Source organism: Temnothorax nylanderi, unplaced genomic scaffold (genome assembly GCF_030848795.1).
Source record: "Temnothorax nylanderi isolate EJ_2023f unplaced genomic scaffold, tnyl_v1.0 TNYL_tig0927_pilon, whole genome shotgun sequence".
NCBI classification, from domain to species: domain Eukaryota; kingdom Metazoa; phylum Arthropoda; class Insecta; order Hymenoptera; family Formicidae; genus Temnothorax; species Temnothorax nylanderi.
The window spans coordinates 16,161-42,466 of record NW_027249989.1 but is presented as its reverse complement, the minus strand read 5'-3'; the positions used below and the strand labels follow the sequence as shown (position 1 = coordinate 42,466).

The 26,306-nt window shown below is 35.4% G+C and overlaps 2 protein-coding genes and 1 long non-coding RNA gene across 5 annotated transcripts; 1 reads left to right on the top strand and 2 right to left on the bottom strand.

Annotated features, from left to right (window-relative positions):
• Nucleotides 1-7,400: 7,400 nt before the first annotated feature.
• LOC139785967 (homogentisate 1,2-dioxygenase-like) lies at nt 7,401-11,921 on the top strand. 3 transcript variants are annotated; one of them, XM_071725143.1, is made up of 4 exons: nt 7,401-7,732; nt 7,990-8,116; nt 10,867-11,198; nt 11,328-11,491. In XM_071725143.1, the coding sequence occupies exons 1-3, from the start codon at nt 7,700-7,702 to the stop codon at nt 11,193-11,195; spliced, it is 489 nt and encodes a 162-aa protein (XP_071581244.1). In that variant the 5' UTR covers nt 7,401-7,699; the 3' UTR covers nt 11,196-11,198; nt 11,328-11,491. The 3 variants fall into 3 exon arrangements, with proteins under 3 accessions (XP_071581244.1, XP_071581243.1, XP_071581242.1); XM_071725141.1 differs by lacking the exon at nt 11,328-11,491 and adding an exon at nt 11,517-11,921 and having other exon boundaries at nt 7,403-7,732; XM_071725142.1 differs by lacking the exon at nt 11,328-11,491 and having other exon boundaries at nt 10,867-11,290.
• Nucleotides 11,922-14,057: 2,136 nt separating this feature from the next.
• LOC139785966 (uncharacterized) lies at nt 14,058-17,272 on the bottom strand. The gene is made up of 2 exons (XR_011722138.1): nt 16,481-17,272; nt 14,058-14,285 (listed from the first exon to the last, which is right to left on the bottom strand). It is a non-coding gene; the product is annotated as an uncharacterized lncRNA (long non-coding RNA).
• Nucleotides 17,273-24,650: 7,378 nt separating this feature from the next.
• LOC139785965 (uncharacterized) lies at nt 24,651-26,230 on the bottom strand. Its single transcript, XM_071725140.1, has 3 exons — nt 25,958-26,230; nt 25,603-25,893; nt 24,651-25,521 (listed from the first exon to the last, which is right to left on the bottom strand). The coding sequence occupies exons 1-3, from the start codon at nt 26,156-26,158 to the stop codon at nt 25,276-25,278; spliced, it is 738 nt and encodes a 245-aa protein (XP_071581241.1). The 5' UTR covers nt 26,159-26,230; the 3' UTR covers nt 24,651-25,275.
• Nucleotides 26,231-26,306: the final 76 nt, after the last annotated feature.

Genomic DNA, 26,306 nt, shown 5'->3' with positions numbered 1-26,306 from the left:
CGTTGAATTCGATGTCTAGGTGTTCCAGGTTTCCGATGACGAGGTCCACATAGTGCGCTCCGTAGTTTTCGGTGTCTACGTGTATTAACCCTTAGTCTGTAAACGTTTTTTTGGCACCTTTAGTCTGTAAACCTGGGTCGTTTTCGTCCTGACGTTTTTTTTAAGTGTTAAAGTGTTACAAAAAATCTGAAAAAATTCATGGAGGTAATTCAAACCTTCAATTTGAAGTATCAATCATAAAATTATTAGCAATTTAATTTTTTCACATAATTTTTATTTAAAAGTGGAGCAACTACAACTACAACTGGTAAAATCATGTTTTACTCAAAAATCATAACTTTAAGACAAATAAAGATATCGAAATGAATAAAAAGGAAATTAAAGGGGAAAAGCGTATCTTTCATAAAAAAATATTGCATGCAATTATTTTGAAATAAAGTGCTTAAGTGTTCGCCGCAACCTCGTTTTTTTCAAGAATTACGTGTCTCCTGTGACGGCCGGAGGGGGACTGGCGCCTTGAAACTCGGTAGGCGGGTTCTCGGGGAGCATAACTTTTTTTACGGATGCGCAGTGGCGCCCTCTTTACCCGTTTTCAAAAGTTACAACTACATTTGATTTTCGCCCGGAAGAAAACGACCCAGGTTTACAGACTAAGGGTTAATACCTTGAAATTGATGTCTACGTGTCCCAGGTTGCCGATGACGAGGTTCACATAGTGCGTTTTTGTAGTTTTTGGTGTCTAGGTGTATTAATAACTTTAAATCTGAAAGTAGGACACGTAGATATCGAATTCGAGGTATTAATACACGTAGACACCGAAACTACAGAGCGCACTATGTGGACCTCGTCATCGGCAACGTGGGACACCTAGACATCGAATTCAACGTATTATTACACCTGGACACCGAAAACTATGGAGCGCACTATCTGGAACCCGTCATCGGCAACCTGGAACACGTGGACATCGAATTCAAGGTATTAATACACCTGGACACCAAAAACTATGGAGCGCACTATGTGGACCTCGTTATCGGCAACCTGGGACACCTAGACATCAAATTCAAGCTTGATTCATAAGAATCGACTTAAAAATTCCCTAGCGGCAGAATTAAAATTATGTCATGACATAATAAAAATCCGCTGAATTAAAATTATGTCTAGACATAATAAAAATTGAACGAATAGTAACCTTTCGAAAGTAGAGGTTTTAAGCTTGAAATTTAAATTTTATTTATTTTTAACAAAGTTACCGCTGCTCGAATTTTGCCTATTTTTAAAAATAAATTTAGTGTTTCTTCAATTTTTGTGAGAAATGTATAATTTACTTTTACTTAAATATTATTAATTTTTATGTATTTGTTGTTATTGCTAATTTTGTGAATAATTAAAAATAAAAAATAAAATGTTTTGCAGATCCTTGCTTAACACTACAAAATAGGTGATATCAGTACAAAAATTACCTTTTTCAAAAAAGGTAAAAAAAGTGCCAAGTACACGCAATGTATTTTGTAAATTCAATCGCAAAAATTATCTCACAAAATTGTCTCACAAAATTGTCTCACAAAATTATTAAATTACAAAATTGTTATTTTATTCAATCCAAGTGATATCTACCTCGAAAAAACCTAAATAACAAGTGGTATCTATTTAAAAAAAATACGTGAAATCTTTTAATACTGCGCCAATTACAAAGAGAGAATATATATATATATATATATACCTTAACAAAATTATTATTATATCACGAAATTGCGTTACCAAACTCAATCCAAGTGATATATACCTTAACAAAATTATATCACAAAATTGTTTTACCTAACTCAACCTAAGTGATATGTTATTTCAAAAAAATATATGAAATCTTTAAATTACGCCAACTACAAAGAGAATATATATATTGCTTTGAAAAATAATTGTAGTGCAACTACTCTTAAAAAATAAAACAAAATTGTGTTACCTAACTCAACCCAAGTGGTATGTATCTTTGTATTCCTGAGGATCTTTCTATCAACCCAAGTGGTAGTGTGTGTGTAGTTTTAATTCTCATTGATAAAATTATAATATTACAAAGAATCATTTAATCATTTTAATCACAAAGAATTAAAGAGGTAACATTATAAAATAAAATATTTAATTAAAATAAAATCAATAAATTTTTCTTGTAAAAACTTGGCGCTGCTTTTTTAAGATTAATCTAGACAAACTTGCATAGGTGCATAAGCATATGCATAAAGACATATGTGCAAAAGGAAATAGACCAATCCATCTCTTTATGCATATGCTTATGCACCTATGCAAGTTTGTCTAGATTAATCTTAAAAAAGCAGCGCCAAGTTTTTACAAGAAAAATTTATTTATTTATTTTAATTAAATATTTTTATTTTATAATGTTACCTCTTTAATTCTTTGTGATTAAAATGATTAAATGATTCTTTGTAATATATAATTTTATCAATGAGAATTAAAACTACACACACACTACCACTTGGGTTGATAGAAAGATCCTCAGGAATACAAAGATACATACCACTTGGGTTGAGTTAGGTAACACAATTTTGTTTATTTTTTAAGAGTAGTTGCACTACAATTATTTTTCAAAGCAATATATATATTCTCTTTGTAGTTGGCGTAATTTAAAGATTTCATATATTTTTTTGAAATAACATATCACTTAGGTTGAGTTAGGTAAAACAATTTGTGATATAATTTTGTTAATCGTCATATACGGAGCATCGCTGACGGAGCATATCAAGCGATTTAATCGCGGGTACTGCTCAGACTCCGAAAATACAATCTCAAGCTACAACCGAACAAGTGTGCATTCCTGCGAAAAGAGGTCATTTATCTAGGGCATGTGATATCCGAAGACGGAATATCGCCAGACCCATCTAAGTTACAAGCAGTTAAGACAGTTCCCGACCCCGAGAAAAGTGAAAGATATACAATCTTTCATCGGTCTGGCCGGATACTACAGGAAATTTATTGAAAATTTTTCAAAAATAGCCAAGCCTCTAACAAAGCTCACGAAGAAAGGAGGAAAAGTTTCATTGGTCAATCGAACAGCAGAACGCATTCGATATATTGAAAGAGAAATTAACGACAGCACCGGTATTGAATTACCCGGACTTCAGCAAAGAGTTCGTGGTGACTACCGACGCGTCGGATTACGCCATCGGAGCCGTGCTTCACAAGGGACAGTAGGCCAAGACCGACCGATAGCGTACGCCAGCCGAGTATTATGCAAGGCGGAGCAAATTATAATACCACAGAAAAAGAGCTTTAGCCATCGTGTGGGCGGTTGAAACACTTCCGCCCCTATTTATATGGCGTTAGATTCAAAATCGTAACCGATCACAAGCCATTGATCTGGCTATTCAATGTAAATGATCCCGGCTCCAGACTGATAAGATGGAGGCTCAAGTTGGAGGAATACGATTACGAGATCGTACACAAAGCAGGAAAGAACAATGTGAATGCCGACGCACTAAGCCGAAATCCGATAGCGGAAACATCAGCGATAAATGTAGCGAAACAGGACGAGGACTCCCCGAGAGAGTACTCGGAGGAGGAAAAGCGGCAAATACTCTACGAATATCATGACTCGCTACGGGAGGGCACCAAGGAGTCACGCGAACACTAAACCGTATCGATGCAGCACAGCTGGCGCGGAATTACGGTGGATGTAGAAGACTACATAAACAAATGCGAGTACTGTCAAAAAAATAAACCTAAGTAGGAAAACGAAAATGCCAATGGTTATCACAGATACGCCCGAGCGACCATTCGAAAAATGCGCGCTCGACATAGTATAGGCCCGTTAACAGTCACGAATAACGGAAATAAATATCTCCTTACGTTTCAAGATAATCTTACGAAATTCAGCAAGGCAGTACCGGTAGAAAATCAGGAGGCGAATACAGTGGCAAAGCTTTCGTAACGAAAGTAGTATTAGAACCCGGAATTCCGGAGAAAATTCTCACGGACCAAGGAACAAACTTTACGAGTGAGATATTCAAGAACATGTGCAAGTTGCTGAAATCGAAAAGATACAGACAACCGCATATCATCCCGAGAGTAACGGAGCGCTGGAAAAGATCGCATCGTACTCTAGCCGAATATCTGAGGCCTTACATAAACGAGGACCAAACCGATTGGGATGAGTGGATTCCCTACGCAATGTTCAGCTTATGTCACAATACGACGCCTCATACGACGACAGGACTGACACCGTTCGAACTCGTCTACGGACACCGAGCGAACCTACCGACAGCCCTAACGAGGCCCCCGAAATTAACGTATTCATACGAAGATTACGCGAAAGAACTACGAGAGCGAATCCGCGCCACGAATCAAGTCGCGAGAGAGCATACCAAAGAAGGAAAAAGAAAAGCAAAACAACAATTTAATAAAAAATGTAATAAAGAAACATTTAAAGTAGGAAATAAGGTATTGCTACACGACGAAACTGTACGACGCGGAAGATCGAAAAAGCTAGAATCACAATGGATAGGGGCATATGTGATCATAGAAAAACACAGCGGTGTAAATTTTACAATTAAGATAAAGCGCAAAACGATACGCGTACATACATGCAAACCGGTTAAAAGCATTTATCGAAGAGTAAAGCCCACACGAAACAGAACATTAATAATAAGCAGTAGAAATAGCAAGATACAATAAAAAGAATGGCAACTTACTGAAATACTACTCCCGACGAGGACGAATCAGGGCCACGTCCCTTTGTCCTGTTGCGGTGTGCAAGATCACCCGCAACGGACGGATAAGCACCCCGGTGTCAGGACGGGCCACTTCCGCGTACGGGGGGGGGGGGAGGAGATTGGGGCAACTCGCGTTCCGCCGTTACAGCAGCCGGCGCAAGATCTACCCAATACACACGTTGGCACGCGTCACAGGTGGAGGGTGCGAAATGTTGAGCACAACGGAAGCACCGCATAATTAATTAAAATAAGAAATAACCCACGAAGAAAAACGAAATCACTGGACTCTGTTCGAAGGTAGCAGCCAACTGACGCGACAGCGCGCAGAAAAAAGCAAGAGAGCTAACCGAGACGGACAAACATAGTCAGCAAAACCCACGTTAAATCGAAAAATAATATGATAAGAAAACTTACGTTAATGCCGACGGGGAGCACCAAGCATCTGACCAGTCAAAAAATAAATACGCAACTCGACGAGCAGCAAAAACAACGTCATTTGATCTGGCACTCGATCTGGTTCATAAGACAGAAACTCCCGAAAACCAACACGATGAAGGAAGGGATTGTGAACGCGGCTCCAAGTTTCCGACAAGTCGGGCACTACCAGCACAGGAGGGGTGGTCCCCTCCCCCTCATCAACAGCCCGGAGCTCCTCTGGGGTCGCAACACCCCTAACGGGTACAAACCGTTCGAGAGGAGTCATAATAAAAAAAAAATTACCAGACGTTACACGACAAAAGACAGTCTCGGACTAAAGTAACGCGCTAAAATATATAAAAACCAACAGCCGTAATCAGCAAAATACGATAAAAATAACTCCAATTCATACACCGAGAGGAAATAGACGAACAAATACTATTGATAACCGCTATCCTAGCTGACCTCACGACAGACATAAACGATATTACAGACTATCTAACATACGCACAAAATGACATTCTACTTACACGCGTACTTCCATTAGAGAATATAGTCGTAGAATTAAAGGAGGCAACCTCACACTTAACCAGAGGACTAAACTTTCCATTTAAAATCCAGACAGAAAATTGGAACACTATTCAAAAATACGTAGTCGTAAGCGCGTACTACGACAATGCGAACGTATACACTATCCTCGCGTTTCCAATAGTAGCATACTCGATATACGAAATTATAAAAATTACACCCGTACCAATACACAACGACCATAATGTATTCACACTACTAGAACCTTCACACACGCTAGTAGGAATAAACCGAGAAAATCATAATTATATAATATTAAAGGAAAGCGAATTAAATAAATGTACGCGAGAAACTACTAAATTTATATGCGATCAAAATTTTCCCGTATATTTTGTAACTGCGAATGCACCAAGCGAGGTGCAGCTTTATATAAAAGCGCCTAGATACATAGAAAACCGTGGACAACGCCACATCATCTCAAACGTAACATTTTGGATAACATTAGCCGAACCCCAAACATGGTTATATTCCACTCCAAAAATATCGGAAATAACAATTCAGTGTAATGAAATGCCAGAAAATAAAATTAAAATTGAAAAAACCGGAAAAATAACATTACGCGATAATTGTAAAATAACTACACCAGATATAATTTTAAAAACAAAAAACAGAATTTATACGAAACATGTACAAATGTATTTACCAGAATTAAATATAACTAATACCATAGAAAAAAGTATAACCTTAGACAACAAATTAGATTCCGAAAAAGAAATAAAGTTAGAACCAGTAATCAAAGATCCGTCGGAATTAACAAAATTAAGTTTAAGTCTAGATGAAATTAAAAAAAAAGTGGAAAATAACCAACCCAGCGTTTTTTCGAATAAGAATATTGTATATCCTGTAGGTTCCGCGACCATAATAGTAGTAGTAGTAAGCATTATACTTGTAATTATTTATGCAATAAAGAAAAAAGGGAATCATTAAGAATTTAAAAGGAGAAATCACAGCATACATATTAGCATATAAGAAAATTAGAGTGTAACCTCTCAGGAAAAAGAAAAACACAAATAAATAACGAAAAACTTCGAATGCCTCAGTTTTTCTTTTTCCGCGGGGGAAGGGATGTTGTGAGCGCACAACGTATTCGCGATAAAGAATGGCACCTGGCAACACCGAGGGCCGGATTACCTGGTAATCCGACCCTAGCGACGAGGACCGATGACGCGGAAGCCAGCACGCGTCGCGGCAATGACCATATATGGTCATTCGGGATTTCACCAGCCCGCTAGGACGTTGATCGCGAAGTCAAAATCGCTGACTGCTAAGTCAGCGATGCCGAGGCGATAAAAGCCCGCCCTTCCAAGGAACGGCGGGCAGTCTAGAACGTAAGACTAATCGCGCACGACCGAACGTAACAATTATTCTATAGTGAGCGCCCGCAAGTCAGGGCAGTGAATCAAGATAACATTTGTGTCGTTTTAATAAAGGCTTTATTAAACCCTCGCTCAAACAAGAATCTGGCAGAGTTATTCTCGAATCCTTCCTCCCGGCGGATCCAAACGAACTCTGTGCCGACCTCTCGATCCAAGGAACGGCACAACAGGAAGTAGCTTATAACACTTTTTTGTAGAAACTTAAGAAAATTAATCCACATTCCCAATTCTTTCAACGTTAATGGTAAATAAAACTTTTCGTATTTTATCTTCGAAACATAGCTGTTGAACGACATAATGCTGTTATGCTGTCGTCGAACAATTACATCTCTTCCATTAGGGAGATTCGATACATTCACATTTCCTTAATAAGCGGATTAATGAGCTGGGCTGTGAATTAAATGCGCAGGGGCGAACGGTTTGGCGAGCCCGAGAGACTTTCAGACACCGGTGGCTTGGTACGATGATCGCGAGATCGATTACGAGATCATATGTAAATACCAGGGAAAGCTGTTCGTGGCCAATCAAGGTCACAGTCCCTTTGACGTCGTCGCATGGCACGGCAATTACGTACCGTACAAATACGATCTCAATAGGTTCATGGTCATCAATTCCGTTTCCTTTGATCACTGCGTGAGTATAAACAATATACATATATATATAACGCAAGGGAAAAGCTTATTAACGATTTAATATTATCTTCAATAGTAAATTGCGTTACTGCTTCTTCTTTAATTTTCTTTAGCATTTTACATTTTTGTGTTTTAACGTAACAAACATACGTGCGATAAGTAAGATTTTTTTTTAATTCTTCTACACATATCCATCGGATGTTTCGGATTTTATCATGCTCACTCTCGGAATGTTAAGTAGCTCAATTAATTCCGCAGGATCCTTCCATCTTCACCGTGTTGACGTGCCCCACTAACAAGCCTGGAACCGCCGCGGCCGACTTTGTTATCTTTCCACCCCGATGGTCCGTACAGGAGCACACTTTCCGACCCCCTTATTATCATCGTAAGTATATTCCTAGAAAGTACATACCTTTTGCGTTCATATTATATATATACGCGCCGATGTACAGATGAAACTGATCTGTGTAAACTTTTCTTAACGCGATTTAACGAGGAAAATTAAAGTGTATGCCAATAATATTTAATAAGATTACTGGATTACTTCTATAAGTGCTTCATAATTTCCAGTAGTTTGTTTAAATTTATAATTAAGCAAGAAAAAGATGCTAATTTTTTTGATAAATATCGTTCCAAATTATAGGAATATGTAAAAAATTGTAGAAATTATAGTTAAAGATTAGATATTGTATTTAAGGGTCTTTATTAGATATTATATTTTTATATAGATATTGTATTTAAGGGTATTTAAGGTAAACGTCTTAGATACTTGACATATCTTTCAAGTCTCTTTTAGATTGGTTCTTTGGTTTGCTTGGTAACCGCTTGGTACCTATCTTGATTAAACTACCGATTCGACGATCCGTGACGCGTTTACTAAACACGGTATACCACCAAGAAATTGCGGATTCTGCGGCTCTTTTCCCTGTCGCCGATCCCGTGGGGTCGATTACACGCGGCAAGAGTTCGAGCGCGAGTGCACCGTCGTACTCGACTCGGCGGCGTCTTCGTTCCAGAAGAGCGCCCCTGAAAATTGTGCAACCGAGTTGGCTCGGAGAAAACTCGAAATTTTTCCCGGCGACCGATCGCACAATGTCTCTTTCCCCGGTAGGTCGTTTCACCGATTTCCTGTCACTGCCGATCGCAATATGATGCCGATCGATTATGACGAGACGGGACGGGCCACTTTCGTTCGACGTCGCGGTTATCCTCGTCATATTCCGCTGCGTTATCGCGCTCTCTTGTTGAGAAAGTCCATCGCGTGCAAGGAGAAAGACGGGTAGGCACGATGTGCCTATCAACGAGGTTGCATTCTTACGAGTTGAGTAATTGAAAACCACAAGAAGCGGCCATTATCGGTGTCTTCAATGTGTACCATTCCGTGGTACAGAAGTTACGTGCAAAATTATAGGATCGATCGGAGTAATTGTGACAGCGGACTATAAACGCGCTGTGATAGTTTCCAATTCTAAAATTAATGCCGATTATCGGGAATCTTATTAAAATTGACGAAGGCTCGCTTAATAGCTGTGATAAATAAGCGGAGAGAATAATTGGCATTTTTGTTATCGGCGAATATCGAAAGTGTGTACATATACATATATATGCGTTTATTATGAAGGAAATTATATATACTTATTCCGTAATTATTCTGAAATCGATGGAAAACGGCTACGAAAACGTGACTAAAAATTGTATTCTTGTGAGACACTTTTATTACTTTCTATAAAAGTATTTCATGAAATAAAATTCAATGATAAAATTGGTTAAAGATAACTTCTCTTTAATCTTAATTTTATGAGTAATTTTATGAGTAAAGATTTCTAATATAGATTTTCTATTATTTATACTTCTATTAATTTCATACTTCTTACTTAATTCTTTAATCCAGTTAATTCACTTCGTATTTAGTTCTATTTCATTTTTCTTATTTTCAATATTTCTAGAACACTGGAATTTAATTAATATAATAGTTCAATTAATTAAATCTTTTTTATATACATTGCATTGATATTTATACAATTTTGCTAATGTGAAACCGCGCAACAACAACGTACGAGGCTACAAGCAATACGTATCTCGAAATATGTTTGAGCACCAGTAAGAGTAGCCGTTCGCTGCTTTCTCCGAGATTTGATAAGCGGCCAGTATAGCGGCGTATTCAACGCGGGCCATTCTCCACGTTAATGAATAAATCGGCGGCGCGTGGAGAGCGATAATATGCAAAATACACGTAATTTCCATTGCAGATCCGGCCGCTGCGTCTTGTTGCGCGATCGCGAATTGCTCGTGACGTATATACGCGCCCGCATGTCGACTTGTCGATGGTATCCATCGACGATGAGGATTAACGTTGACGGATTAAGTCGGTCCATTGTTGATACTAAACGAATCATTCAGCATCTGCCAACACCGAGTTATGCGTTTCGCGAGAAGTTTTGTCGATATAATGATATTTGACATTTATAAAGTCAAATCGTAGCTGTTATTTACAAAGAATTTTATCGACGAATGTTGGAACTTGTATGAGCGAGTATTGATACATTCCAATAATTTTTTCTTGTATTTTTTAAACAAGACGCGAATATTTCGCAGAATTAATTTGCACTATTGACGCAGTTAACGATTCAGCTGTTTATTTTGAAATTTAACTAGTTTAGATAATTTGAAAGAGACAATGAGCTATTTTTATCTTTTTTTATCTTTTTTTAAAACGTAATTTATGTTATACTTGTGGCTTATAGGTATATTATCGAACGTTCACGTTATCTATAAATATGTTATTTAAATGTCATTACTATTCGAGCAGAATTATTCGCTGTGGTATCTTTTCCTACGCGTAACGAAATCTTTTTGAAATTGTTAAAATTATATTAAAAATTATTAAATTTAATCCTTACACACTTTATAAAAAAATAAATTTTAGGAAATTACGGTATACATTAGTTTCTCATCTAATAAAATTGGAAATAAAATACTAAAAAGTAACTTTTTCCTAATAATTAATTAATATTATTAGGTATTTACTATATGTTTATCTATCTTTTTCTTTATCTAATTTCTTTTACAATAACTTATATTCGTAACATATAACGTATATTCAATAAGCCTGGCATTCTGCTATCGGATTCTCAGGAAACTGCATGAGCGAATTTATGGGATTAATAAAGGGCCGCTACGAGGCAAAGGAGGATGGTTTTTCTGCCGGTGGTGCATCGCTACATTCCATTATGACTCCGCACGGTCCCGATAAACAATTCTTCGAGGCTGCGTCCAACAGCGAGCTGGTGCCAGAACGGATCGCTGACGATACACAGGCCTTTATGTTCGAGACCTCGTATAGCATGGCCGTGACAGAATGGGCCAGTAAGCTTTGCAATAAGCTGGACGACGACTACTACAAATGCTGGCAGGGTCTACAAAAGCATTTCGATCTCACTGATAAACAGGCCAAAATTGCTTAACAAGTATGTTGAACAACATATCCACGTCTCTATCTTAACGTATTCACGAGGGAGACACTGTTGTCTCAGCTCTTAAAATAAATTTTTTACATCTCTTTTTCTCTCTTATTATTTTTGGACATTTTATTTTAGCAACTCTGTGTCATCTTCGAGAAAAGAAAAAAAAATATTTTGATGATTTATTTTGATGAAAAGAAAAAAACAAGCAAGTGAGAGCTTTTTTTGTTTTTTCTTTCAATAGCAACCAAAAGTCTTTCAGATATTTCTTATTAATAAATTATTATTATTATTGGTAATATATTGATATTTTTGTTATTGAAGGAGTGCGCTTTGCGATCTTTGTCTTTTTTGGTCGCCTCTTTTATGGGGTGTCGCATCCACGAAGATATCGTGCGAAACCTGCAAAGTTATCTGGTGCGTGTAAGCTGGGACTGATTATAAATTCGCCAACATCGCGTATGAAGAGTGTTACCGGGTGCAAGAAACTTTTAATCGCATCTACCTGTTACCGAAGTCAATTCTCGATATGCAATTTGAAAGTATGTTAAAGGCCGTAGCCGGATAAGAAGGGTCAATGTGCCCCCACACGGATCATGCTCATTTTTTTTGCTTTGATTGCTGTCAGTGTCACTTACAATTTAGTCAAATATTAGCCCTTAATATTGAACCGTTTTGCTGTAAAAAATAAAAATAAAAATTTCGAAAATAATTCATATCTTTTGATCGGCTTAACCGATTTTGATGAAATTTTAATATGTTGTAGATATCATTGAGACACATTTGTGGAAAATTCGGGAAAGGTTTCTGATGACAGAAACATTGATAAAAGAAATAAATAAATGTTCTTGATTTTTTTAGTTCCGATATCTTTCTTGTACAATTACGAAAACATTTTTCTAGAATCTTGGAGTAGTTTCCTATCGGACATAATTTTTTGGAAGCAATAAAATGGGTAGGCGGTACTTTTAAAAAATAAAGTATTCTTTTTTATTTTTTTTAAATATGATATGCTCTTCGTACCATTGCCATATTTTTTGGTAAACTTTTGAGACGGTATTCTATAACAAGTAATTTTTCGAACCAATAAAATAGGTAGAACCCTTGGGAAAATTTACCTTAGAAATCTTTAAAAAAAATCTTAAAACTTACTTTAAAGAAAAATTTAAGGTAAATTTGGACACTTTAAAACTATTGTTTAAGGTAATCTTATAACTATAAGGCAACTTACTTCGTAGCCTCTCCTTCGTATAAATGCTAGAGGAAAAACAAATATTTACCCGACAAAAAAATTATTTATTTCGAAATTTTATTACTATTTTTTTAACTAAATTTGTTTCTTAAGATGCAGTCTATGATTATAAATATTTTCTCGTATTTGAAAAAAACACTTACCTTGGTAGGATTCGAACTCGGGACCTCTGGATCGTGAGCCAACTGCCTTACGTGGTAGACTACTTCTTAATTTAATGTAAGTGTTATATATAGTCTACATATGTCATAACCAGCGCAAATATATAATTTTTCAAAAATTATCTTAAGAAACAAATTCAGTTTAATAATTATTTCAGGGATAAGTAAATTTTAAGGTAAGTATTAAAGCACTTTAAAAATTCCAGATGCAATATAGAAATAATAATAAAGAAAATAACTTAAAAGTTATCCTCTATAACTGTAAACCTTATAACTTTAAAATACTTATAACTTTAACTTTATAACTTTAAACCTTGAAGATTTAACCACATGAAATAAATCTTCTTAAAAGTTTGCTTCCTTGTAACTTTTAAGTTAAGATCGAGATTCATAAAAAAACTTTAAAGTTTAATGTTTTCTTATAATTACCTAAGATTTATTAAAATTACTTTAAAGCTACTTTTCCACTCCTTTAGAGTACCAGAATACTATTTTAAAGTCAGTTTTTAAAACCTTTGGTTTTCTAAGATTATTTTACAGTCAGTTTTGAAATACTTTAAAATTTCTTAAATTACTTTAGATTAACCTTTTACACACTTTAATTTACCTAAAAATTTCTTAAGTAAACTCTTAAATTTTTAAGATTACTTTTAAGAACTTTAATTTTATTTAAAGTATATTTTCCCAAGGGTACCGTGAATAATTTTCAAACATTTAACTTTGGCAACAGCACATACAATATTTGTAAACACTCGAGAATCTTATATAATGCCTGGAACACATACTCCGTGCGCAGATAATGCATTGGCCGGTATAAGAATGATTTATAGAATCTTACTGAAAACACGAGTATAATTTCTATGAAAATGCATCTAAAACAATATTCTTATAAGCCTAATACTACTAACTTTCCTTTCTTTAATCATACAATAATAACTACCGTGCATATTTAAACAACTAGTTCAAACTTGAAACACGATTTATTATTTGCAAGAATGCAAAATTGAAATAAACAAATGTTCACAATGTGCATAGTTCGTCGATTACGATGGAATAATCCAGTACTGTTGTCAGAAAGAAATAACAAAAGAATAATATACATCATTTAGGTGCAAGCAACCGAAGTGAATTTTGTAGTGTTTGATGTAATAGAAATTAATATACAGCAGAAAAAAACTGTTCAAACAAAACTTTTAAACCGTTCAAACAAAACTTTTTAAACTATTCAAACAAAACTTTAAACTTTTACAGATAAAAAATACACGATATTTCATCAACAGTTCCAAGATTATTTTGAGAAATATTTTAATCAAAGAAAGAATATGTAAAATTTTTAATATTGCAAGAATATGATAGTTATAAAACTAAAGCATTTCCCTTGTATTTTAAATTGTTTTAAATTGTTTCTATTTCAAACTAATATTACAATTTTGCCTTAATCAGATTCAAACGGCAAGTAGAATGAAACATTTTATTACATAATATTACATATTCTTTATACTCTTATAACTCTTCTTTAAGACTATAAGAGTATAACTCTTTATACTCTTATAACTCTTCTTTATAACTCTTGTTTTCACGAAACATTTCGAATATTTTTTATTCTCATCACTATTCTCGCAGTTTTCAGAATTATCATCGTTGTCATCTGAATGAGCCTCGTTATTGTTGCCGGTGTGTCTGTTAATGTTAAATATATCTCTATAATTATCGTTATTTTCAAAATCAAAGTGTTCAGAGTACTCAAAATGATCAGAATTATTAAAAAATTCAGAATGGTGAGGAAGTTCAGAATGATGAAAAGTTAAGAATAATGAGAAAGTTCAGATTCTTTTTGATTATGAAGAAAATCTGGTATTACGGAACTTTGGCTTTTAACGGAAGCATGTGCTTGCTGAATATGCGACTGATCGAATTCAATTAAAGAATCTGTTGAATTGAGTTCTTCTACAACTTCAACATTCACTTTCTGCCTTTTAACTTTCTTAGAAAGCTTATAAAACGGTGTTTTTTGGCATGTTCTAAAATAAACTGCAAATAAATTTAAATGTTATGTTTACATAAAATACATAGATTTCAAAATATATACTATCTTTACTTTTTAAAAACATATATTTTTTCAGATTTTTTACTGCACAATCACTATAACAAACAAGTAGAAACCTGCACTTTGCTTTCTCATAGTTTTTAAGTGTGCAAGTAGAAACTTGCACATTGCTTCCTCATAGTTTTTAAGTGTGCAAGTAGAAACCTGCACATTGCTTCCTCATAGTTTTTAAATGTTCAAGTAGAAACTTGCACTTTGCTTCCTCATAGTTTTTAAGTGTGCAAGTAGAAACCTGCACATTGCTTCTTATATTTTTTAAATGTGCAAGTAGAAACCTTCGCTCACAAAGCTTCCTCTATGAGTAAGCTTTTATTTTATTTGATGTATAATTATTTGTATTTATTTGTTTTAGCTTCCTCATAGAGGAAGCTTTGTGAGAAACTTCCTCAGGTTTCCAGAAAATCGGTAACGAAAAACTATACACTTTATGGCACTCCTCGGGAAATTCTACCCCTACTTCATATACTTTTGGTAAAAATTCGGTCCACTAACGAATGAGTAGTTCGCGGTCATACATACATACAGACGACGGTACAAATTCTCCGAAATTTCAAACGTCTGTAACTCCAGAACTAATTAACCAAATCTTAATTAATTATATATGAAATAGGGGTAGAAAAAAACTGAAAAATATAGTAGAATTAGAAATAAAACGGTATCTCAAATATTAAGAAGGCTATAGCGTAAAACACACTTTTCTAAAAAAAAAATTCCCTTAAAATCTATACCGGTTGACCGATCTTAATAAAATTTGAGGAGGACATACTTTCTATGATACTCTATCGATTAAAAAAAAATGCATTCCGGTATCTAAAAAATTGTAGAAGTAGATGCGTGTACAAAAAATCCGTACACACACACACACATACATACATACTTCCGGACATTTTTACTAATATGATTTTTCGACATTTTGGAACATTCTAAACCTATTTTCATCAAAATCTCGAAAAAAAAATTTTTTACCATCACAAAGCTTCCTTTATGAGGAAGCAATAGAATGTTAATGGAAAAAAATATAACTAAATTAATTAAACTAACAGTACAAAATATACTTATAGGATGGAAGGCTGGCTGATTTTCTCGAGTTATAAAAAGGTCATCAATTTAAATTTAAAAACAAAATCTCGTTTAATTAAACAAATTTTAAATACAATTAACGTTTTACGTTTCGACTTTATATACTTAGTCTTCTTCAGAAACCTGATACATAAGAGATAATGCATAAAAATAATTAAAAAATAAAAAGAAATAAAATTGCTACAGATAAAAGGATAGAGAACAAAGCCGCATACTTTGGACTGACTTGCCAGAAATGTAGCTAAGATCTACACTATGACATAGTATAGACCTTAGCCACAATTAATGTATATACGAGTTGTCAAAAATAGAATGAAATAAGTCAAGTAATAAAATTGTTACTATTATCTATACTGTTGTTATTATTATCTCAAACGATATTATTTATTATTTGACAGTGTAAAATTGTAATGCATATATTAAAATTACATTAGGGCTAGAATATAAACCAGACCCACAAGAATGAGAGCAATTCCAAGATCTCAAGACGAGAATTAACCAGATCTTACAGGGCGGAATTAAGGAGTCTGAATTACTGATTGAAATCAAAGTAAGAAAAGAAAAGAAAAAAAAGAAAAGAAAAGAGAGGGGGGCCTCTGCTTTTGTCTACGAGATCAATTCTAGGGCTAGAATATAAACCAGAGCCACAAGAATGAGAGCAATTCCAGATCTTAAGACGAGAATTAACCTTGCAGAGCCCCTTGTACTACCACGATCAATGTCGATCTTCCAATATGGCGTCCCAAATGAGAATATCGGAAGGGCCCTGCTCGCTGGACCGGACTCCTCGCCTCAATCCTCAAAAGCCTCAAAAGCTCTCCTTTTCCTGGCGGTGAGCTCTCCTTGGGAAGTCGAATCTCGCTCGGTTGGTCTCCAGAATACGTGCCGCTTTGCTCAATCAGTTACGAAAGAAGGAAAACGTACTCGTCTCGTCCGAAGAAACGCAGCAAGAGCGGCCATGACACTGAACAAGAGCGAGGAAGGAGGTGAGGGCGCGTTGAAAGTGGCGACTCACGTGTCGCGCCATCTGAATGAAACGCCCTAAACATCGCTTGGTATTTGGCGTCAATTTGTTCTTAAGTTTTGTTACCAAAATTTGCTCAATATTTGGCATCAATTTGGCGTTAGGTTTAGTCAACAAACTTTAACAGCAATTTGGTGCCAATTTGTTATCAGGTAGTTGCTAAGCTTTGCTCGGTATTTGGCGTCAATTTGTTCTCAAGCTTTGTCACCAAAATTTGCTTAATATTTGGCATTAATTTGGTGTTAGGTTTTGTCAACTAATTTTAGCGGCAATTTGATGCCAATTTGTTATCAGGTACTACTAAGCTTTGCTCGATATTTGGTATCAATTTGGCGTCAATTGTGTACGCATGTTTTGATACGTATTTGCTAGCAGTTTGTCGACAACATTTGATAAAACAAATTTTGATGCAAATTTGTACCATTTCTGAAACCAAAATTTGTAGCAAGTATTTGGCATTATTTGTTCGAACAGATTTGGCTATCTGGGTGGTCGAAACTTTACTGTTACTGTTACGAAAAAGTGTGTGTCCGGGGCTTTAACGCCGTAACCGATACGTTTCTTGTGCGTTGACCCACGTTTCGTTACACTATGTTGCCATACGAAAGTCTTGTGCAAAGGTTCTAAACCTTAAAAAAGCAGCGCCAAGTTTTTTACAAGAAAAATTTATTTATTTTATTTTAATTAAATATTTTTATTTTATAATGTTACCTCTTTAATTCTTTGTGATTAAAATAATTCTTTGTAATATTATAATTTTATCAAGGAGAATTAAAACTACACTACCACTTGGGTTGATAGAAAGACTCTCAGGAATACAAAGATACATACCACTTGGGTTGAGTTAGGTAACACAATTTTGTTTTATTTTTTAAGAGTAGTTGCACTACAATTATTTTTCAAAGCAATATATATATTCTCTTTGTAGTTGGCGTAATTTAAAGATTTCATATATTTTTTTGAAAATACATGTCACTTAGGTTGAGTTAGACAACGCAATTTTGTGATATAATTTTGTTAAGGAGAAATAAGGCTACTACCACTTAGGTTGGTACGTATCATTTGGATTGAGTTTGGTAACGCAATTTTGTGATATAATAATAATTTTGTTAAGGTATATATGTATATTCTCTCTTTGTAATTGGCGCAGTATTAAAAGATTTCACATATTTTTTTTTAAATAGATACTACTTGTTATTTAGGTTTTTTCGAGGTAGATATCACTTGGATTGAATAAAGTAACAATTTTGTAATTTAATAATTTTGTTAAGAAAAATTAAAGCTACTACCACCTAGGTTAGAATAGATTTTATTTATTTTTGAATTTAAAATTAATGATACTACCACTTGGTTTTTTTTCGTCAGATTGACATTCAAAACAATATACAGACGCAATGTTATTCGATTCACACATACCTGGATTATTTTGTTGGTGATTTGCAAAATGAATTGTCGGGGTTTCACTTATTCCAGTTCGAGATTGGTTTTGCTGATTATTCGTGTTATCTTTCTTATTCTTAGATTGTTTTGGAGCATTACTGTCGTTCTCTTTATTCGACTGTCGTTTACCGTCGTCACGAGCTTGTTTAAATGACTGTGAGTTGCGATTATATCTATTCCCTTTAGCCTTAAAGAAACGTTTGTTTCTGGCATGCAGACGACTGTCGAATTTATTGTATTGATTATTATTTACATTTCGTTTACCTTTATAACCACCTCTGCCTGAACCATTTCCCTGCCTGGACATTCGCTGAGGACACTCGTATGCTTTGTGGGTAGTAAATCGTTGGCATTCATAACATTTACGCAATCCTTGACCCTTTCGAGGGCACTCGTTCTTCATGTGACCGTAGTCATCACATTCATAACACCTTTCGTTAACCCACTTAGTTTGCTGTTTTGTGTTAACTAGAGAGGCAGAACCTATCGTGCTGGTTTTTGTATCCTGGATGATTACTTGTCGTTGTTTGGACACGATTAGCTTCAGCCTGAAGTATAAATGATTTTAGCAAATCATAGGTCAAACCCTTGCCAGTTTGGTTTTTTGTTATAAACTCGACTGATTGAACTTCCGGCACCTGATTCATAATTGCATTATACAGAGCATCACGTTTCTCATCATTGGACAAAGGAGTTGAACCCTGAATTGACTCATAATTGTGTACTATTTCTTCGAAACGATCCATGAATTGCATTGCAGTTTCGCGATTCGCATTATACTGAATTGAATATAATTGTTTTCGAACGCTTACACTCGTTACATTGACTTCACATCGTTTAAACTCTTTTAATTTATTTAACATTTCAACGGGATCTTTAATTTGCAGAATTTTTGTATGATAAAATTTATCAACTCTATTTATGAGAATGTCGCGAACTTTAAACTTGTGTTTTTCTTTCAAATTATCATTCAAACCTTCAGGCGGAGCAACTGTCTTATCAATAACATACATTAAATCAATAGTACGCAACTCCGATGCCAAAAACTCATAAAAGTGTTCATATTTTACCCGCGGTTCCAGTTTATAATCATGTTTCGTACCACTGTCTTTACCAATCAATTGAATTTTGATCGCCTCTGTTACTTGATTCGCAAAACCGTGAGAATCAATTGAAGCAGTACTTGAGCCAGTCGTATTGTTAGTTACACCAGTCTTTGCTTCAGCATGCTCAGATTGACCATTATCTACTAGTTTTTTATTACTGTCGTTCAATGTACTCGTCGTCTTTGCGAGTGTCCGAGGTTCAGTCATAATTTTACTTTTAGGAGAAAGAGTCACAATAGACTCTATTCTCGGTTTCTTCGCCCTCTCGTCATCTAGCTCGCGCTGTCTAAGCCATAGCTTGAAATTATCTTGCATTTTGGAATGCAAGTTTATCGTTGTGCTCATCATACGCTCCAGATGTTGAATTTTATTATCAAGCCTTCCTTCAAAGTTAACCATCTTTTCGTTCTGACCATTGTCCGTCTGCATTGGCTTTTCCAAGGCTTGTTCCTTACTCTGGTTATTTTCCTGTTCAACACTGTCGTTCGAGTCTTTACGTCGATCCTCGTTCTCTCCGGGACCTTCCTCTGTTGTTCCACCATCTGGATCAGCTAAAAGTCTTTCTTCATCACTCTCAGTGATGTTATCTCTATCCACCTTAGCCTCAGTCTTTTTACTGCTTCTGGCATCGCCGCTGTCTGGTTTGTGCTTCTGTTTTGCACTTGCAAGCTCTGCTCTTAAATCCTCCCACTCGTCTTTCAGAGATTTTTTACCTTAAATAAAATTTACATTCGTTAACTTCTCGTTTTAGAATCGTCATTTATCTTCCGAATCGAAAAGATAATGACTGTGTATCGGTTTAATAATTTCGACACATAAGTGTACAAAAGCCCGCTCTTAAGCCACTCAGACTGAACACAAGCCAGAGTGACTCAGAGCAGATTTGCTCTTTCACACCCGTTACTTCCGTGTGTTTCCGAGACAAATCTAGTTGCTCCAGTCTTCAGAAATGAACACAATTTCATTCGACTAGAACAACCCAGACAAACGGATTCGTGTGGCTTTCATTTTAAACCTTTCCAAACATAAACCGTCGTTACCAGTCTCTCGTTAACATATTGTAAAAATAACATTCGTTAACAGTCGTTACACAGTCGTAAGCAAAAGAAAAAACTGAAAATGAAAAGTACGTACTTAAATTGATTGTTTCACCCGACGAGAAAATCACAGTGAAAAACGCTTCATCTATCTTGACCTCCGCTTCCATATCTTCAACCGTCTCAATGAGCAACGCACGTCTGCATCGCTCTATTACTTTCTGAACCGTCGACATAATTTATTAGAGATTAACCTCTTGTTATTTGACAACTGTCTTTTGAGGTTAGAGTAACCTGCAACACATCGATACAACTATACCGGTAATCGTTTAATGCCACTCGTAACGCCATCTATCAGCAGCGAGTTTTCGACTTCGTTTTCAAGCACTCAACATGGCGTCAAGGCTTATCGATCAAACAATCATACACATAACACTACAAACGCCGCCATGTCCGCCATTGTTCACAAAGCACTTTTATGCACACAGCAAAAATATCAGAGTCTCTCTACCCTCATCGTTCCAGGAGACATACACGATGAACAAGAACTCATTCTCACATTACCTTACTTTCCAAAACCGGCACAAGGCCTCGTCAAGCAGAACATTCCAGTCCTTCTCCTTTTCCTACTTTATTCCTTCCAAACAATTATATTTAAGCGCAGCGGAAACGTGCTTGGCCCATAACCTGTTGACATTATTGTTTGATGAAGGAGTAGAAAATCCAAAACTCGGTATTTCGTCTTCGGAAAAGGTTTCGATTTATTGATCACACACTTCGATCTGTACACCTCGTCAGCCATCAGACAACTGAAGGATACCCCGCAGAGAAAGCGGAAGAAGAAGAAGAAGGAGGAAGAATACTGGAGTCAAGCGAGCTTATAATCAAGAAGACTAGAGACCAGGAGACCAAACTCCTTAAAATTTCAGTGGTGGGGGTGAGTCAAAATGTGATCTGGCGGTGTTCGCAGTATGGTCGCCGGCCAATTCATGAACTACGGCGTGCTGGATTTCCGGTGCAAGATGGTGCAAGAGCTTCGTGCAACATAACCAAGAACATCAGCTTGGCATCTTGGCAGATGTAAACACTGAATTTAATTTTGATGTCGTAAGTATTAATAAATAATATATGATACTTAGGAACGACGAAGTTCACATAGGAAACTTTTTTTTGATAAAACAAGTGATAAAAAAAATACGATATTCTGTGTTGTGAAATATAATTAATTGAATTTTTTTGCATAGGGCACTGAGTCTGGAAAAGTAATTGATGCAACCATGGGCGAATATCGAGAAGAAATTGAGGAAAGATTCGTAAAAGCAGGTTGTGAAATACACGGCGACTACAGGATTGCAAAGACATGCAAAAATTGTCTATTTCAATATCTACGAAAGAATGCAAAACTCATTCAGTTGCCACATGAAAGTTGGGGATTTGTTGCGCAAGATCACCGCATAATATTTGCTAAAGCAGAGAATGATTATACTATAAAATTAAATATGATCATTGATTCGAACATGAACGGAGAGATATATTTTAAACAAAACCATATAAAGTGGCTAATACCTGAGCCAGAATCAGTGAGAGATATTGTTGAAAGTTTGAATTGTATTGATAAACTCTTGGTTTTTCAAAGCACATAAATTTTTTTAATGAAATTGATAATAGCTTCCTCGGAACAGCTAAATTGTACATAAAAATGTTTATTGATATTGGATGTGTAAAATGCAATGTAATTTTTTTAAAATAAAATTATGGTTTTTCCTTTATATTTATCTCCTTATATTTTTACATAACTTTAAATATATATTATAACTTTAATAACATAACTTTTATTCAGTCTTTTTTTTATCGAACACTCGTTTTTATTTTTTTGCAGATTTTCCACCAAGTTTCGATTGTTTTCGATGTTTTTGCATCTCCACTTTCTTCTCATCATATATTTTATTGTAAGTTTTACTGAGAATATGTGCTCTGCTTAATGTATAATAGTGAATCACCCGTTTTGTCAACGCTCCCTTATGTTCTTGACATCCAATGAACGGGAAACTCTCGAGGAGGATATTCTCTGCTATGCGCTGGAAAGAATAACAATTCAGCTCCTCGGCACCAATTGTCTTGAGAATTGCTCTTTCAATAGCGATCAAGAGATTGAATAAAGCGTCCGACGGGAACTTTAAATAGCCGTTGGTGAGTAACTTTATTCTCCTGTCTCTCTCACAATTCCCTTCACTCTTACTCGCCGACGAAAGACACTCTGAGCAAGACGTCCAATCTTTTATTTTGTTAGCAATAAACCCAGAGAAGTATGCTTGGGCGTACTCATTTGCGCTCCATACATTATAATCGTGAGCATCTCTTAAATCATATTCTCTGGGGTGATTTTCCCCTCGTTCGATGATTTTTTCCAAAGTGTTCTTCCATTCTAGTTGATTTGTTTTTGCTTTTAAATCAACATACTTAGAATCAAGCAGTGTCTGAAACATCTCAATTCCTTCGACGTTCGATCCTTTCGGTGGTTTAACAAGTGAATAAAAGCTCATCAATCTATATATTTGAATAAACAGCAGAGGATCCGGGTGATCACTTGACCCACTGGCATCGCGGTACATACCGAACATACCCTGAAAAAAGAAATACTGAAGCATTCTATTGAAAATTTAGTTTAGTTGTGATAACGTCAATAATTTTCAGAGTTGCTTACCTCTAAAGCATCTTGATTGAGACGTGAAGTCATCAGGTACTCGAATCCACAATTTTCTGTCAAATACATCATGACTTCAATTGTGCTTTTCAAAGTTAATTTAAATCCCTGATATGTCCCAGGAGATAAGAATTTCCAATCATTTTCCAAAGCTTTGTTGTGCCATTCCTCCAAATACTCTTGAAAGTCACTTATAGCCTGTATGGGGAAATTGTAAATAAAGATAGTTTTTTCTATTTTTATTTTCAGATCGAGATCGAAATTGAACAATAAAAGTATCACATACCTTAGAACTTTCGCTATCCGGTTTTAATGCTCCAATAGGACAGCGAGAGGTCATTGCCACAATAACTTCGTTAACTCGCTTGATAAATGCTATGGTCGATCCGGAATCTTTCAGTCTTTCATCTTTTTCTTTGTATAGATCCATTACAACAGCAACTTCCAGTGAGAATATCTTAGAAGAAAATTCATATTCTATATTAGTATTTTTAAACATCATATTGGAAATCAGAGGTTGTAGTCTGAAGGTTTACCTGAAAGGCCATAGCAACATTCATTTTTTGATAAAACTTTGGATTGAGGTGATGGTGGGTCAATTTGTGGGCATTTTTCAATCCGAAACTTTTTTTTCCTCCATCAACATCTAAAACTGCCTCAAAATGTCTTTTTCTCACAATACCATCAGGAGTCTAAAAATAAGTCATCTACATTATTTAAAAAACAATGAGAATAGTTAGTTAACTTATTATAAAAATAATAAAATTGGAAATTACCCATATCGCAGCTATAGACATAATGAGGTTTCTCAAAAGCTTAATTAAATGCGAAAAGTCGGAGCAAAAGAACAACTTTCGTAATGGTGAATCGACATCGACTAAGCAAGGATGCCTGCAACAACTATTTGATCCTTCGCAACCGAACAACTTCCACATGGAACGATTCCATGAGGCTCCGTCTGTTGTCACGACATCGACATGAAAGCCTGCATTTTCCATCAAAATAATGCACTCTAATATTAATTTATTCAGAACCCTGCTGTTGGCACATCCTTTACTCAAGAATGCTCCCAATGTCTGAACCCATTTGCCGCGAAACGGTTGAAAAAGAAAAACTAAGGCGTGATTACCGCGTTGATTTGTTTGATCTTCGGGCGTATATTTGCCCAAGTCTGTAAATCCTTTAAACAACATATCTTTTCGATCAAAATTAACACCTTCGCTCAGTTGCATCTCATCCAGCACCAATGTACCTGTTAGAATAAATAGAAAAATTGGTAACGGATAACAGATACATATATTAGGAAAAAAATCATACATGTAAAGTTTCAAGCAAACCTCGTCTATCTTCCGGTTTCATGGCTGCAGCCTTCATCCGTAAAAGCTCGAAAGTTGATGAGCAGAAACCGTACGAAGCCTTCAGGTTCTTCAAGTACTTAGTCAGGGTATCGATCGTCGGCAGTTGAAGAATTTGGTGTTTCCGCAAGTGCTCATATGCTTTGCGACTCTTAATACGAATCAGTAGACACTCTAATATCCAATCGTTTGTATATCGTATTCCATTGGGACCCTTACATTTTGCAGCAGCCAAGCAAGCTCTTATAGCTGCTTGCTGCACTTGCGGCTGATTTTTAATGACATCTTCAACCGTTTTGTCAGATAGTGCAGCACAACGAGAATGCAGTTCCTCAATATTTTCTTCTTTTTTTTTAATCTGTAATTTGAAATATAATCTAAACATTATAAAGAAATAAGCTCTTATTGATATTTTAATCGCATTGTTATATACTTACGTAGTTTCTCATGCGACTGTTTTGTTGTTTCAAATTTTTTATTATTTTTTTTATTTTGTATTGTTTTATATTAAACCGTCTCGCTCTTTTTCTTTCATTACGATTTTTGATTTTACGTCGTACTTCGCATGAGCCGCATCTCTGACTGTTCAGGTTTGACGTTAATTTAACAAAACCAGGGGTACAAGGAGTGTCATGATCGGATTCACTACATACATGACTTTTGCTGACAGTTCTCATGGCAACCAAAAGATCTTGAAAACAATGAACTTTGTCCACTATATTTAACTTGACAACTTCATCCCCAAGTCGGACCTGAAAATGAAAATTTATCAATTATACTTGTAAAATATTACCAAAGTTAATACAATTTTATTTTATTATGGATCAGATATAAAAATTACCTCTAAGTTCATGTCCTTTCTTACTATTAATGTTTTTGTTGTATATTTCTCAAAATCACCGTAGTAAAAAAAAATGATGCCGTCAGGTAATAACCCTATTCCCCATTTAATTATCTCGCTGGAATGCTCTGGAGCTTCAAAGTCTCTTTTCAGTGCCTCGATGGTGTATTCTATTGCTTCGCTACCTTGGATAGGTAGTATGTCTTCAAACGGAGTAGAAACCTGAAAATTTCCATTTTTTGTAGAGAATAATTTATCTCAAATATATTTTCAAAACATAATTTATAACGATTTTCAACTTACACATAAACTTTCGTCTCCTGCATCCATGGACTCTTCTTCAAAATTATCTTGATGGATATCGAAAATACATGGTACACTACCTTGATTCAATTTAAATTTTTCACGTGGTATTTCGTTTATTGTTCCATCTTTCAAGACAGTTCGAAAAGTCCGCTCAACATCGTTGTCCTTGAAATGTTTATCGCAAATACGTAAATATTTTCGAGTAGCGTTTCCCTTACTCAAAAACGGAGAAATCTTATCTATCCAGATTTGATTTTCATGAGAATCCTGAAAAGTGAAAAAATCAAACTGATTGTATGTTCTTGAGAAAATAATTGTTATTCATTTTTATTTCATAATCAAATACACTTACCTTCGGAAATCCAAATAGCGTCCTTTTATTCGAATCCAAATTGGGACATTTACTCTCACAATTCACAATGCAACACACTTTAGACATGATTTCACTTTGTTTTAAACGGTTTGCAACAAACAAGAAGACTAGAGAACAAACAACGTAAAGATTCGAACTTATCCAGCACGTAGCGTAGTTCATGAATTGGCCGGCGACCATACTGCGAATAGCGCCGGATCACATTTTGACTCACCCCCACCACTGGAGTTCGGTCTCCTGGTCTCTAGTCTTCTTGCTTATAATAAATGGCGTAAAATTCAAATATTCCAACAGATTGCAAATTATTAATAATTTTAACACTGAAGAC